This window comes from Hemibagrus wyckioides, linkage group LG06, assembly GCF_019097595.1.
Source record: "Hemibagrus wyckioides isolate EC202008001 linkage group LG06, SWU_Hwy_1.0, whole genome shotgun sequence".
Taxonomy (NCBI): Eukaryota; Metazoa; Chordata; class Actinopteri; order Siluriformes; family Bagridae; genus Hemibagrus; species Hemibagrus wyckioides.
This window is the reverse complement of record NC_080715.1, coordinates 41,149,642-41,164,641: the sequence shown is the minus strand read 5'-3', so window position 1 is coordinate 41,164,641 and position 15,000 is coordinate 41,149,642. Positions and strand designations below refer to the sequence as shown.

At 37.2% G+C, this 15,000-nt stretch overlaps 1 protein-coding gene across 8 annotated transcripts in view; it reads left to right on the top strand.

Annotated features, from left to right (window-relative positions):
- dnmt3aa (DNA (cytosine-5-)-methyltransferase 3 alpha a) overlaps nt 1-15,000 on the top strand; it is a 55,978-nt gene that overhangs the window by 18,683 nt on the left and 22,295 nt on the right. For 2 of the 8 annotated variants that reach the window (XM_058391663.1, XM_058391664.1), the window contains exons 4-7: nt 128-184; nt 13,343-13,562; nt 14,165-14,214; nt 14,333-14,479. In XM_058391663.1, coding sequence (XP_058247646.1) covers nt 128-184; nt 13,343-13,562; nt 14,165-14,214; nt 14,333-14,479 — 474 coding nt within the window. Of the gene's footprint in view, nt 1-127; nt 185-474; nt 737-13,342; nt 13,563-14,164; nt 14,215-14,332; nt 14,480-15,000 lie in introns of those variants that run through there. The other 6 variants (XM_058391665.1, XM_058391671.1, XM_058391666.1 and 3 more) reach the window with 5 other exon arrangements.

The window sequence follows — 15,000 nt, the reverse complement described above, 5'->3', positions numbered from 1 at the left end:
ATTCAGTACTTTTGTTCTTGGGAGTTTGTATGTAAGTTTCTTTTTCTTTTTTAACGGGTTCGGCTCAGGACCGAACGATTTTAAAAACATAACGCGACGCACAAATAACTATTGTAATTCCACACAGGACCACCAGGGGTACTATGGAGTAGAGGCCATCAGCAGAATGCTTAGAATGAGCCAGGTACGAGACCCACACACACACACACACACACACACACAAACACACAAACACATATACCTGTCATAATGGAACACACTTAGAGAAGAAAGCAGCAGTAAAGACACACACTGAAGGATGTATGTTACTGGAATAAAACGGTGGTGATTTGTTTTTGCTGCTTCGTTTCTATTAAATCGTATAACAGGAAACGGTTGACTCTAACGGTTCTTCGGACCGGCTGTGTCGCGGCACGTGATCCGACATTTCCTCAGTTCCTAGAGCCCCATGGTCCTCAGCGGTGGTCCTCCGGTGGCTGATGGACGGAGCAGAAGACATAGTGCATAGCAACAGATAAAGCAGCAGCCGAGAATATAACACCAACAAAGTGACGCAACACCACCGTAGCATCATGACCTGAATACGTGGAAACTCTGAATTAAAGCCTTGAACAGGAAGCTGTGGCTGCTTAGACAGAAGGAAGTAAAAAGAGTGGAAAAAAAAGAGTGAGCAAGAGAGAAAGAAAGACAGATCCACACCGATACATAGTGTTGGCGTTACTGAAGTGCGATCATGGTGAGTCCCTTCCTAGTTTTTAAATGAAATCAGATTTACTCCGGTTGTGTTAACACCCGGCTAACAGGAAGCTAGCCCTCCCCCACTGCTAGCATGAGGCTAGGGTGTATTGAATGAGTTGAGCCTTACAGGAAGGAGGATGCTGGTAACTTCTGGACAGTCCATGCAAATTTACTCGGTTTAAAATCGGTAGTTGTTGGTCCTAATTGTAGCAGCTGATATAGGAGGCGAGTTAGCCATTACATGCTATGCCATTGCTAATGTTGCTAACGTCATTCAAGTCCACTGATGTTTCAGTTCGTTCACAGAGACTTGTGAGAAAGACTGAAACGTGTGTGTGTGTAAACACTTAGTCTAACATATGTAGATGGACGCCATGCATCCTGGAAAACTAGCCTTCAAAAAGTACGATATTGTGCTTAGTCTTAGTCTTAGTGATGTCAGTGGAGGAAAAAGAAAAAGCTAAAATAAAATACGTAGCTGTATTATTAGCTACTGACGTAACTGCTGAATGAGACACCTATACGTTCCTCGAACTCACATGCACTTATAGTGAATATTTCCTCATTTATCGCTTGTTTAATTAATGCTAGAAACGTTGTTGGTTTTTCTGTCAGCTAGCTGTGTTGAGCCGGAGTCCCAGAGAGCCATTGTAGCAGTTCAGCTGTGTGTTTGGATTGGATTCGGCTTCAATTCTCTGACAAACGCTTTAAAGCGTCTGCTAAATGAACACATGCAAATCTGCTCCTCATTACCATAAATCTTCTTTAAATAGTAATTAAATGCTCATTAAAAGCCAAGAGCGGCGGATTAGAGCTGCTCCAGGTGATCGTGTGAGGAGAGAGCTTGAGGGATTGTGGGAGATGAAGTAATATTTTCGTATGTGTGTGTGTATGTGTGTGTGTATGTGTGTGTGTGTGTGTCTTGAGGTATACCATAATGTTAAAACGGCATCACCAGATACAAGGATATAATATAAAGTTAATTTTAGTTCATTTTAATATTTTCAATATTGATTAACATCCCAGGTTTGTGTCCCAATTTATTCTACTACTACATTATTACTAATACATCATCACTCTACATTATTACTGTTAGCTATAACTTTATTATACCGCTACTTACAATTATATTACTTACAATTACAATTACTACACATAATGTTACTAAGATTATACTCCAACATAATTACTATAAAAGTACTGTTACTACGACTATACTCCAACATAATTACTATAAAAGTACTGTTACTACGACTATACTCCAACATAATTACTATAAAAGTACTGTTACTACGACTATACTCCTACATAATTACTATAAAAGTACTGTTACTACGACTATACTCCAACATAATTACTATGAAAATACTGTTACTTCGACTATACTCCAACATAATCACTATAAAAGTACTGTTACTACGACTATACTCCTACGTAATTACTATAAAAGTACTGTTACTACGACTATACTCCAACATAATTACTATAAAAGTACTGTTACTATGACTATACTCCTACTTAATTACTATAAAAGTAGTTACAATGACTATACTCCCACGTAATTACTATAAATGTACTGTTACTACGACTATACTCCAACATAATTACTATAAAAATACTGTTACTATGACTATACTCCTACATAATCACTATAAAAGTACTGTTACTACGACTATACTCCAACATAATTACTATAAAAATACTGTTACTATGACTATACTCCAACATAATTACTATAAAAGTAGTTACAATGACTATACTCCCACGTAATTACTATAAATGTACTGTTACTATGACTATACTCCCACATAATCACTATAAAAATACTGTTACTACGACTATACTCCTACATAATCACTATAAAAGTACTGTTACTACGACTATACTCCAACATAATTACTATAAAAATACTGTTACTATGACTATACTCCAACATAATTACTATAAAAGTACTGTTACTATGACTATACTCCAACATAATTACTATAAAATTACTGTTACTATGACTATACTCCTACTTAATTACTATAAAAGTACTGTTACTATGACTATACTCCAACATAATTACTATAAAAGTACTGTTACTATGACTATACTCCCACATAATCACTATAAAAATACTGTTACTACGACTATACTCCTACATAATCACTATAAAAGTACTGTTACTACGACTATACTCCTACATAATTACTATAAAAGTACTGTTACTACGACTATACTCCAACATAATTACTATAAAAGTACTGTTACTACGACTATACTCCAACATAATTACTATAAAAGTACTGTTACTATGACTATACTCCAACATAATTACTATAAAAGTACTGTTACTATGACTATACTCCTACTTAATTACTATAAAAGTACTGTTACTACGACTATACTCCTACATAATTACTATAAAAGTACTGTTACTACGACTATACTCCAACATAATTACTATAAAAGTACTGTTACTATGACTATACTCCAACATAATTACTATAAAAGTACTGTTACTACGACTATACTCCTACATAATTACTATAAAAGTACTGTTACTACGACTATACTCCAACATAATTACTATAAAAGTACTGTTACTATGACTATACTCCAACATAATTACTATAAAAGTACTGTTACTACGACTATACTCCAACATAATTACTATAAAAGTACTGTTACTACGACTATACTCCTACTTAATTACTATAAAAGTACTGTTACTACGACTATACTCCTACATAATTACTATAAAAGTACTGTTACTACGACTATACTCCTACTTAATTACTATAAAAGTACTGTTACTACGACTATACTCCTACTTAATTACTATAAAAGTACTGTTACTACGATATACTCCTACATAATTACTATAAAAGTACTGTTACTATGACTATACTCCTACTTAATTACTATAAAAGTACTGTTACTACGACTATACTCCAACATAATTACTATAAAAGTACTGTTACTACGACTATACTCCTACTTAATTACTATAAAAGTACTGTTACTACGACTATACTCCTACTTAATTACTATAAAAGTACTGTTACTACGATATACTCCTACATAATTACTATAAAAGTACTGTTACTATGACTATACTCCTACTTAATTACTATAAAAGTACTGTTACTACGACTATACTCCAACATAATTACTATAAAAGTACTGTTACTATGACTATACTCCTACATAATTACTATAAAAGTACTGTTACTACGACTATACTCCTACTTAATTACTATAAAAGTACTGTTACTACGACTATACTCCTACTTAATTACTATAAAAGTACTGTTACTACGATATACTCCTACATAATTACTATAAAAGTACTGTTACTATGACTATACTCCTACTTAATTACTATAAAAGTACTGTTACTACGACTATACTCCTACATAATTACTATAAAAGTACTGTTACTACGACTATACTCCAACATAATTACTATAAGAGTACTGTTACTACGACTATACTCCAACATAATTACTATAAAAGTACTGTTACTACGACTATACTCCTACTTAATTACTATAAAAGTACTGTTACTACGACTATACTCCTACATAATTACTATAAAAGTACTGTTACTACGACTATACTCCTACATAATTACTATAAAAGTACTGTTACTACGACTATACTCCTACTTAATTACTATAAAAGTACTGTTACTATGACTATACTCCTACTTAATTACTATAAAAGTACTGTTACTACGACTATACTCCTACATAATTACTATAAAAGTACTGTTACTATGACTATACTCCTACTTAATTACTATAAAAGTACTGTTACTATGACTATACTCCAACATAATTACTATAAAAGTACTGTTACTACGACTATACTCCTACATAATTACTATAAAAGTACTGTTACTACGACTATACTCCAACATAATTACTATAAAAGTACTGTTACTATAACTATACTCCTACATAATTACTATAAAAGTACTGTTACTACGACTATACTCCAACATAATTACTATAAAAGTACTGTTACTATGACTATACTCCAACATAATTACTATAAAAGTACTGTTACTACGACTATACTCCAACATAATTACTATAAAAGTACTGTTACTATGACTATACTCCTACATAATTACTATAAAAGTACTGTTACTACGACTATACTCCAACATAATTACTATGAAAATACTGTTACTTCGACTATACTCCAACATAATCACTATAAAAGTACTGTTACTATGACTATACTCCTACATAATTACTATAAAAGTACTGTTACTACGACTATACTCCTACATAATTACTATAAAAGTACTGTTACTACGACTATACTCCTACATAATTACTATAAAAGTACTGTTACTTTGACTATACTCCAACATAATTACTATAAGAGTACTGTTACTACGACTATACTCCAACATAATTACTATAAGAGTACTGTTACTATGACTATACTCCAACATAATTACTATAAAAGTACTGTTACTATGACTATACTCCAACATAATTACTATAAAAGTACTGTTACTATGACTATACTCCAACATAATTACTATAAAAGTACTGTTACTACGATATACTCCTACATAATTACTATAAAAGTACTGTTACTATGACTATACTCCAACATAATTACTATAAAAGTACTGTTACTATGACTATACTCCAACATAATTACTATAAGAGTACTGTTACTACGACTATACTCCAACATAATTACTATAAAAGTACTGTTACTATGACTATACTCCAACATAATTACTATAAAAGTACTGTTACTATGACTATACTCCAACATAATTACTATAAGAGTACTGTTACTACGACTATACTCCTACATAATCAATAGAAAAGTACTGTTACTACGACTATACTCCAACATAATTACTATATAAGTACTGTTACTACGACTATACTCCTACATAATTACTATAAAAGTACTGTTACTACGACTATACTCCAACATAATTACTATGAGTACAGTTACTACGACTATACTCCAACATAATTACTATATAAGTACTGTTACTATGACTATACTCCTACATAATTACTATAAAAGTACTGTTACTATGACTATACTCCAACATAATTACTATAAGAGTACTGTTACTACGACTATACTCCAACATAATTACTATAAGAGTACTGTTACTACGACTATACTCCAACATAATTACTATAAAAGTACTGTTACTACGACTATACTCCAACATAATTACTATAAGAGTACTGTTACTATGACTATACTCCAACATAATTACTATAAAAGTACTGTTACTATGACTATACTCCAACATAATCACTATATAAGTACTGTTACTATGACTATACTCCTACATAATTACTATAAAAGTACTGTTACTATGACTATACTCCAACATAATTACTATAAAAGTACTGTTACTATGACTATACTCCAACATAATCACTATAAAAGTACTGTTACTATGACTATACTCCAACATAATTACTATAAGAGTACTGTTACTACGACTATACTCCAACATAATTACTATAAGAGTACTGTTACTACGACTATACTCCAACATAATTACTATAAGAGTACTGTTACTACGACTATACTCCAACATAATTACTATAAAAGTACTGTTACTACGACTATACTCCAACATAATTACTATAAGAGTACTGTTACTATGACTATACTCCAACATAATTACTATAAAAGTACTGTTACTATGACTATACTCCAACATAATCACTATATAAGTACTGTTACTATGACTATACTCCTACATAATTACTATAAAAGTACTGTTACTATGACTATACTCCAACATAATTACTATAAAAGTACTGTTACTATGACTATACTCCAACATAATTACTATAAAAGTACTGTTACTATGACTATACTCCAACATAATCACTATATAAGTACTGTTACTATGACTATACTCCTACATAATTACTATAAAAGTACTGTTACTATGACTATACTCCTACATAATTACTATAAAAGTACTGTTACTATGACTATACTCCAACATAATTACTATAAAAGTACTGTTACTACGACTATACTCCAACATAATTACTATAAAAGTACTGTTACTATGACTATACTCCAACATAATTACTATAAAAGTACTGTTACTACGACTATACTCCAACATAATTACTATAAAAGTACTGTTACTATGACTATACTCCTACATAATTACTATAAAAGTACTGTTACTACGACTATACTCCAACATAATTACTATAAAAGTACTGTTACTATGACTATACTCCTACATAATTACTATAAAAGTACTGTTACTATGACTATACTCCAACATAATTACTATAAGAGTACTGTTACTACGACTATACTCCAACATAATTACTATAAAAGTACTGTTACTACGACTATACTCCAACATAATTACTATAAAAGTACTGTTACTACGACTATACTCCAACATAATTACTATAAGAGTACTGTTACTATGACTATACTCCAACATAATTACTATAAAAGTACTGTTACTACGACTATACTCCAACATAATTACTATAAAAGTACTGTTACTACGACTATACTCCAACATAATTACTATAAAAGTACTGTTACTATGACTATACTCCAACATAATTACTATAAAAGTACTGTTACTACGACTATACTCCAACATAATTACTATAAAAGTACTGTTACTACGACTATACTCCAACATAATTACTATAAGAGTACTGTTACTATGACTATACTCCAACATAATTACTATAAAAGTACTGTTACTACGACTATACTCCAACATAATTACTATAAAAGTACTGTTACTACAACTATACTCCAACATAATTACTATAAAAGTAATGTTACTTCGACGATACTCCAACATAATTACTATAAAAGTACTGTTACTACGACTATACTCCAACATAATTACTATAAAAGTAATGTTACTTCGACTATACTCCTACATAATCAATAGAAAAGTACTGTTACTACAACTATACTTATGATATACAGTACTGCTATAAAGGTAACATTACTGTGACTATACTCCTACAGGGGTTGGACAATGAAACTGAAACGCCTGGTTTTAGATCACAATAATTCATTAGTATGGTGTAGGGCCTCCTTTTGCGGCCAATACAGCATCAGTTCGTCTTGGGAATGACAGATACAAGTCCTGCACAGTGGCCAGAGGGATTTTGAGCCTTTCTTCTTGCAGAATAGTGGCCAGGTCACTATGTGATGCTGGTGGAGGAAAACATTTCCTGACTCGCTCCTCCAAAACACCCCAAAGTGGCTCAATAATATTTAGATCTGGTGACTGTGCAGGCCATGGGAGATGTTCAACTTCACTTTCATGTTCATCAAACCACTCTGCCACCAGTCTTGCTGTGTGTATTGGTGCATTATCATCCTGATACACAGCACCGCCTTCAGGATACAATGTTTGAACCATTGGGTGCACATGGCAGTGACGCGCCCATCTAGCACAAGTATTGAGCCTAGGGAATGCCATGATATTGCAGCCCAAACCATCACTTATCCACCCCCATGCTTCACTCTGGGCATGCAACAGTCTGGGTGGTATGCTTCTTTGGGGCTTCTCCACACCATAACTCTCCCGGATGTGGGAAAGACAGTGAAGGTGGACTCATCAGAGAACAATACATGTTTCACATTGTCCACAGCCCAAGATTTTCGCTGCTGGCACCATTGAAACTGATGTTTGGCATTGGCACGAGTGACCAAAGGTTTGGCTATAGCAGCCCGGCCATGTACATTGACCCTGTGAAGCTCCTGACGGACAGTTTTGATACAATCCTGGTTAGCACCTGGACATCCCTGTCAGACAGCTTCCTCTTGCGTCCACAGTTACTCCTGTTGGATGTGGTTCGTCCTTCTTGGTGGTATGCTGACATTACCCTGGATACCGTGGCTCTTGATACATCACAAAGACTTGCTGTCTTAGTCACAGATGCGCCAGCGAGACGTGAACCAACAATTTGTCCTCTTTTGAACTCTGATATGTCTCCCATAATGTTGTGTGCATTGCAATATTTTAAGCAAAACTGTGCTATTACTCTGCTAATTAAACCTTCACACTCTGCTCTTACTGGTGGAATGTGCAATCAATGAAGATTGGCCACCAGGCTGGTCAAATTTAGCCATGAAACCTCCAACACTAAATTGGCCAGTGTTTCAGTTTCATTGTCCAACCCCTGTACATCGTTACAATAAAAGTAATGTTACTATGACTATACTCCTAATTTCTAGAAAAGTACTGTCGCTACTTCATATAGTATTACTATAAAAATAACGCTACTACATCAAACACTCCTCCCTTGTTACTCTGCAGGTTCTGTAGCTACAGCTTTAGTTCTACATCATTAACTCTATGAACATTACGTTGTTCTGGCATTATTACTATGAGAGTACTGTTCATACAGTTGTACTAATCCTTCCTTGATTAAAATGGTAATGCCCCATGTTTAATTTGCTCTACTACGTTACAGCTATGACAATATTCTTACTACAGCATTACTACTGACTCACATTCCCAATGATCGTGAGGATCATGTACTGCATTAGGAGTACAGCACAGCAACCATGTTACTATTGACGTTACCTCCAATTTCAGCTACAGCTTCTATATTATCACTGCTGCAATACTACAGGATTACTGTGAGCTTATTTTCACTGCTCTTGCTCCTTTTTGCCCTGTAGCTGAGGCGCAAAAGTGTTGTAGTGCAGGAAAACATGGAAATACTGATCACTGGAATGAGGTTTAACTGTACTGCGTGTAAATGGGATGCCTGGCAGCAATGCAGTGCCACCTGTGTGTGTGTGTGTGTGTTTTCAACACAGTCTCTGTTCCTACTAATGACACGGCAGCCGACCATCAAGTCTACACTTTTGTTTATTATTTTTCACCGTCTGTGTGTGTGTGTGATCAGTACTAGTATCCATTAGCTCAACACACACACACACACACACACGCACACACATGCACGCACACACACACACACACAGGGCTGTAAACCCTTCTCCAGCCTTACTGCTGTGGACTGGGTTTTACAGCCATGTGCAGAAGCCTGCAGACACACTCGCACACCGGGGGCTCGAACGCTAATGTTTTATGTTTATTTTAAAGCTCAGGTTCTGCTATAAAACCATATCATTAAAGACTTAACACGCTCCAGCACACTAACGCAGCTGGCAGGGAACAGAGGGCCTGGAGCCCGCTAATTAGCGCCATGATGCTAAGTGGTGGCTGCTAGTTTTCATTCATGATTTGCAACGTTGGCATTTTTAATACGCCCGCCTTCCTTTGAAGGCTGCGATCATTTATAGTGATGGACGTTTATATGATGGACAGACTTCGGTAATTAAGCCAGACGCGTGCCAATTATCGAGTTTACGATACGTGCCGATATTCAAGTTGTTAGTTGTTAGCATGGGCACCGGGGTATGAAAACTATACCATTACTCCGTGTAAGTTCTCAGACTCAGAAGTGTTCATGTGTAACAGCTGGATCCGTTTAGACAAGACGTTCAGTAGCTTCACTAGCGGAAGTGATCACCAGCTAACAGTTTTCCAGTACTGATGTTACTGCGTCTCTAATTGCCTACTTTGTTTAACCTTCAGAAGTCTACGTAGATATGTTATCGAACAGTGTCAGCGCAGATGTCTGATTGGTGCAGGGACTGAAAGCGTATGGTTAGTCGAAAAGCATGCAACTGCTGTTCATGTCACTGTGCTGACTAACATCAACCTTGATAACTGAATATCAGATATATTTTTTTTAAATCCTGGTACATAATCCAAATACATCTATGGGCCTACGATGGAGTTAGGATTTTGCGACAAGATGGAATCTAAAGTAAAATTATTAAGCAACATGTAAGACATGATGGGCAGCACGGTGGCTTAGTGGTTAGCACTGTTGCCTCACAACAAGAAGGTCCTGGGTTCGAACAGGGCTTTCTGTGTGGAGTTTGCATGTGAGGAGTGTACTCTGGTGTCCAAAATCATGTACATTAGGTGGATTGGTCATTCTAAATTGCCCATAGGAGTGAGTGTGTGTTGTTGTCTGTCTATATGTGTGACCCTGTGATGGACTGGTTACCTGTCCAGGGTGTACCCCTGCCTTTCACCCAATGTGTGTTGGGATAGACTCCAGAAGATCCCCATGACCCTAATTAGGAATTGGATGGATCTAAGCGGGTGGATGGATGTAAGTTATTACTTGTATGTTATTTTTATTCATAAGGCAACATGAATATGACGTGTTAATCTGTTGTTATTATGCACATTGAAGTTCAGCACACTCAAGCCCTAATTTGTCAGCTATGAGATTTTTTTTGTATTTATCAAAGACTGTTGTTGTTGTTGTTGTTGCTTTTATCCTTTTATAGCTACATGTAACATACAGTTTTCTCTGTATTCACTCACTTAACTGATCAGCCTCCAAGAAATCCAGGAAAACTCCTTTAATACAAAAGAATTAACAGCTTTACCACTAACACCGGAGACTCCTTCCTTCAATGCTGATAGTTTGTTCCACCCAATTTAGCAGACAGCTCTCCGACACGTCTCACCACGTTTAATCAGCGCTATATCTGCCATGTAGTCATGCAGACATGTGCTGGGTTTCAGTTTTAATTCCCCCGAGCTCTCGAGAAGCTTAGGCACACAATAAACGCTCATTTGAATATACTCTAACGAATCTTCTGACTAATATGATGCTGTTTCAACACTTATTCCGGGTAAATGATTTGCAATGTCCTCTGCAGAACTCCACATGTAGATTACTACTCGTTAACGTTTCACATACTAGTCTGTGTGTGTGTGTGTGTGTGTGTGTGTTTGTGCGTGTGTGGTGTGTGTGTGTGTGTTTGTGCGTGTGGTTAATATTTGTGGTTTACTGCACTACATTCATTCAGACTTGAATGTACCACCACACAGCAACAAATGAATGATGCTCCAGCGTCAATATTTACTACACAGCAGCATTCCGTCAGTGAAGGGGGCGTGGCCACTGTGTTTGTCAATCTCAATAAATAAGGTAAAGTGGCATGGCTTCTGTCTTACAATGTCAATAAATGAGGTAAAGAGGGTGTGGCCTTTGTGTCTTACAGTCTCAGTGAATCAGGTAAAGGGGACATGGTGTCTGTGTCTTACAGTCTCAGTGAATGAATTTAAGGGGTGTGGCCTCTGTGTCTCACAGTCTCAATATATAAGGTGAAGGGGGTGTGGCTTCTGTGTCTTATAGTCCCAGTGAAGGGGGTGTGGCCTCTGTGTCTTTTAGTCTTAGTGAATGAGGTAAAGGGTGCGTGGATTCTGTGGCTTATAGTCTCAGTGAATGAGGTGAAGGGGTGTGGCCTCTGTGTCTTATAATCTCAGTGATTGAGGTAAAGGGGTCTGGCCTCTGTGTTTTATAGTCTCCATAATAAGGTGAAGAGGGTGTGGCCTCTATGTCTTACAGTCTCAGTGAAGAGGTGTGGCCTGTGTCATACAGTCTCAGTGAATTACGTAAAGGGGGTGTGGCCTCTGTGTCTTATAGTCTTCATACAGTAAATAGGTGAAGAAGACATGGTATTACAGTCTCAGTAAATACGTAAGGGGACATGGCCTCTGTGTCTTACAATCTCAGTAAATGTGGTGAAGGGGTGTGGCCTCTGTGTCTTACAATCTCAGTGAATGTGGTGAAGGGGTGTGGCCTCTGTGTCTTACAATCTCAGTGAATGTGGTGAAGGGGTGTGGCCTCTGTGTCTTACAATCTCAGTGAATGTGGTGAAGGGGTGTGGCCTCTGTGTCTTACAATCTCAGTGAATGTGGTGAAGGGGTGTGGCCTCTGTGTCTTACAATCTCAGTGAATGTGGTGAAGGGGCGTGGTCTCTGTGTCTTACAGTCTCCATAATAAGATGACAGTCTTCATAAATAGGTGAAGGAGACATGGTATTACAGTCTCAGTAAATAGGTAAAGAGGGCATGGCCTCTGTGTCTTACAGTCTCAGTGAATGAGGTGAAGGGGGTGTGGCCTTTGTGTTTGTCAGTCTCAATGAAAGAGGCGTGGCCTTGTGTGACCTGGCCTCAGTGAAAGAAATGAAAGTGGTGTTGTTTCTTTGTCAGTCTTACAATAACTAAAATAGTAAGGTTCTGAATCCTTCGTCTCTTTAAACGTACCTTTCATGCACATGCAGCAGATGTGTGTGAAGTTTAATCCTGCCATTACAGCACCAACAGTGGAAGCTGCTACTGATGACTGAAGTGTTTTAATGACAACGAAATGACCTTATACGGTGTGGAACCGTAATGAAGAGTAATAACATCCACTCCTGCAAAGGGGGAGAGTTCCAGTTTACACACACTGTCATCCCGAGAGCGTCTCACACAAGTGTCATGCGGCATCAGCACACCATACCAAATGATTCAGACGAGAACATTACTGCCTGATCTGTAATCACTCTCTATCTCTCTCTCGCTGTCTCTCTGATGTTCAGTCTCCATTTAGGAAATCAGACAAAAGAGTCAGCAATGCATTCATAAATAACATTTTAAATCAACTCGAATAAACAGCAAATGAGCTGAAAGTAATTCAACAGCAGGCAAAGTCACAAGAGAAATTTTAAAATCTCGCAGGTGGACAGCTGTGAGTCTCTGAAAGAGGCCTGCGTGAAGGAGGCGGAGTGTAACGGTGAGAACGAGAACGGGGTTTCCCAAGGTGCTCTGCAGGGGCATGACTCTTCCTCTGACTCCTCCCACCAGAACGGCTCGGACAAGGCGGACCAGGAAGAAAACTCTGCCCCCTCCACACCGCGGAAAAAACGTGGGCGGCGGAAACTCAAGCACCCAGAAAAACGTGAGTCACGGGACTTTCATTCCGTCTTTTCTCGCTCTGTCTCTTCATGTTTCCAGAACAAAGGACTGGGAGGAAAAGAGCAAGCTGTGCCACAGTTACAGAAAACAGAGTAAAATGATCTGCTCTGATGTGTTCGCTGTTTAAATTCAATAGCTTTATTCTAAAGGAAGGAATAAAACACTTCCTAAAGGGGAAAATAATAACAGTGGGAAGTGTTTTATTCCACTTATTACACAGCAGTTACACCTTTATAACCTACTCATGAACAACACAGCTTTTTATTCATTTGTACTTACTCCCTCTCTCTATCACTCTCTGTCTCTCTGTCTCTGTCTCTCTCTATCACTCTCTGTCTCTCTCTATCACTCTCTGTCTCTCTGTCTCTATCACTCTCTGTCTCTCTCTCTGTCTCTCTCTTACACCGTACAACTCGCTGTCTATCTATCTATCTATCTATCTATCTATCTATCTATCTATCTATCTATCTATCTATCTATCTATCTATCTATCTATCTATCTATCTATCTATCTATCTCTCTCTCTCTCTCTCTCTGTTTATCTCTATTTATCGCTTTCTTTATCTCTCTCTATCTCTCTGTCAGATGTGGATGAGGATGGCAGCAGCAGCAGCAGCGATACCAGTAGAGGAGAGGTAAAGTCTTCACCTGCTTGATACCACTTACACATCACATTTACTCTGAATCTCAGCACTTTGGGTCTGAGGAAGGAAAAAAAATTGACTGTGTGTGTGTGTGTGTGTGTGTGTGTAGGGCGACAGTGGACGGATGCGGACTCGTGAAGGCAGAGACATCAGCCTCCGGCGCAGACCAGTACCTCGAATCACCTTCCAGGCTGGAGACCCTTTTCACATGAGCAAGAGAGAGAGAGAGGAGATGCTTGCCCAATGGAAAAAAGAGGTGAGAGAGAGAGAGAGACAGACATTACATGTATGACAGCTCTCTGCTTAAGTTATCCCTAAGTGTGTGGTGTGTACAGGTGGAGAATAACAAAGGGAGATGAAGGCCTGTAGTTAAAACGAGTTAAACCAAAGGAAAGAATAATGTGTGTGTGTGTGTGTGTAAAAACGGAAAGTGCACCTCAGTGGAAAGTTAGTTGCTTTAGCTCTCTCAGGCCCTGTTTCCTGTGTGGGGTGTAGAGTGTGTGTGTGTGTGTGAAAGTTCACTTGTGGCCATTTCAACACCATGTTTCTGGATTATATCGACAGTTTTATCTGTGTGTGTTTGATTTAAGTTTTATTTAAAGTCCTGTGTGATTACAGGCTCTAGAGCCACTCATCATCCGTCACTTTGTGTTTGTGGATTTTTATTCGCCTGTGTGAGTGGAAGTGTGTGTGTGTGTGTGTTATGATGCTAAAATCACATTTATTTGTGACTTAGTTATTTGTCATTTATTCATTCCATCCGTTATAAATTGATTC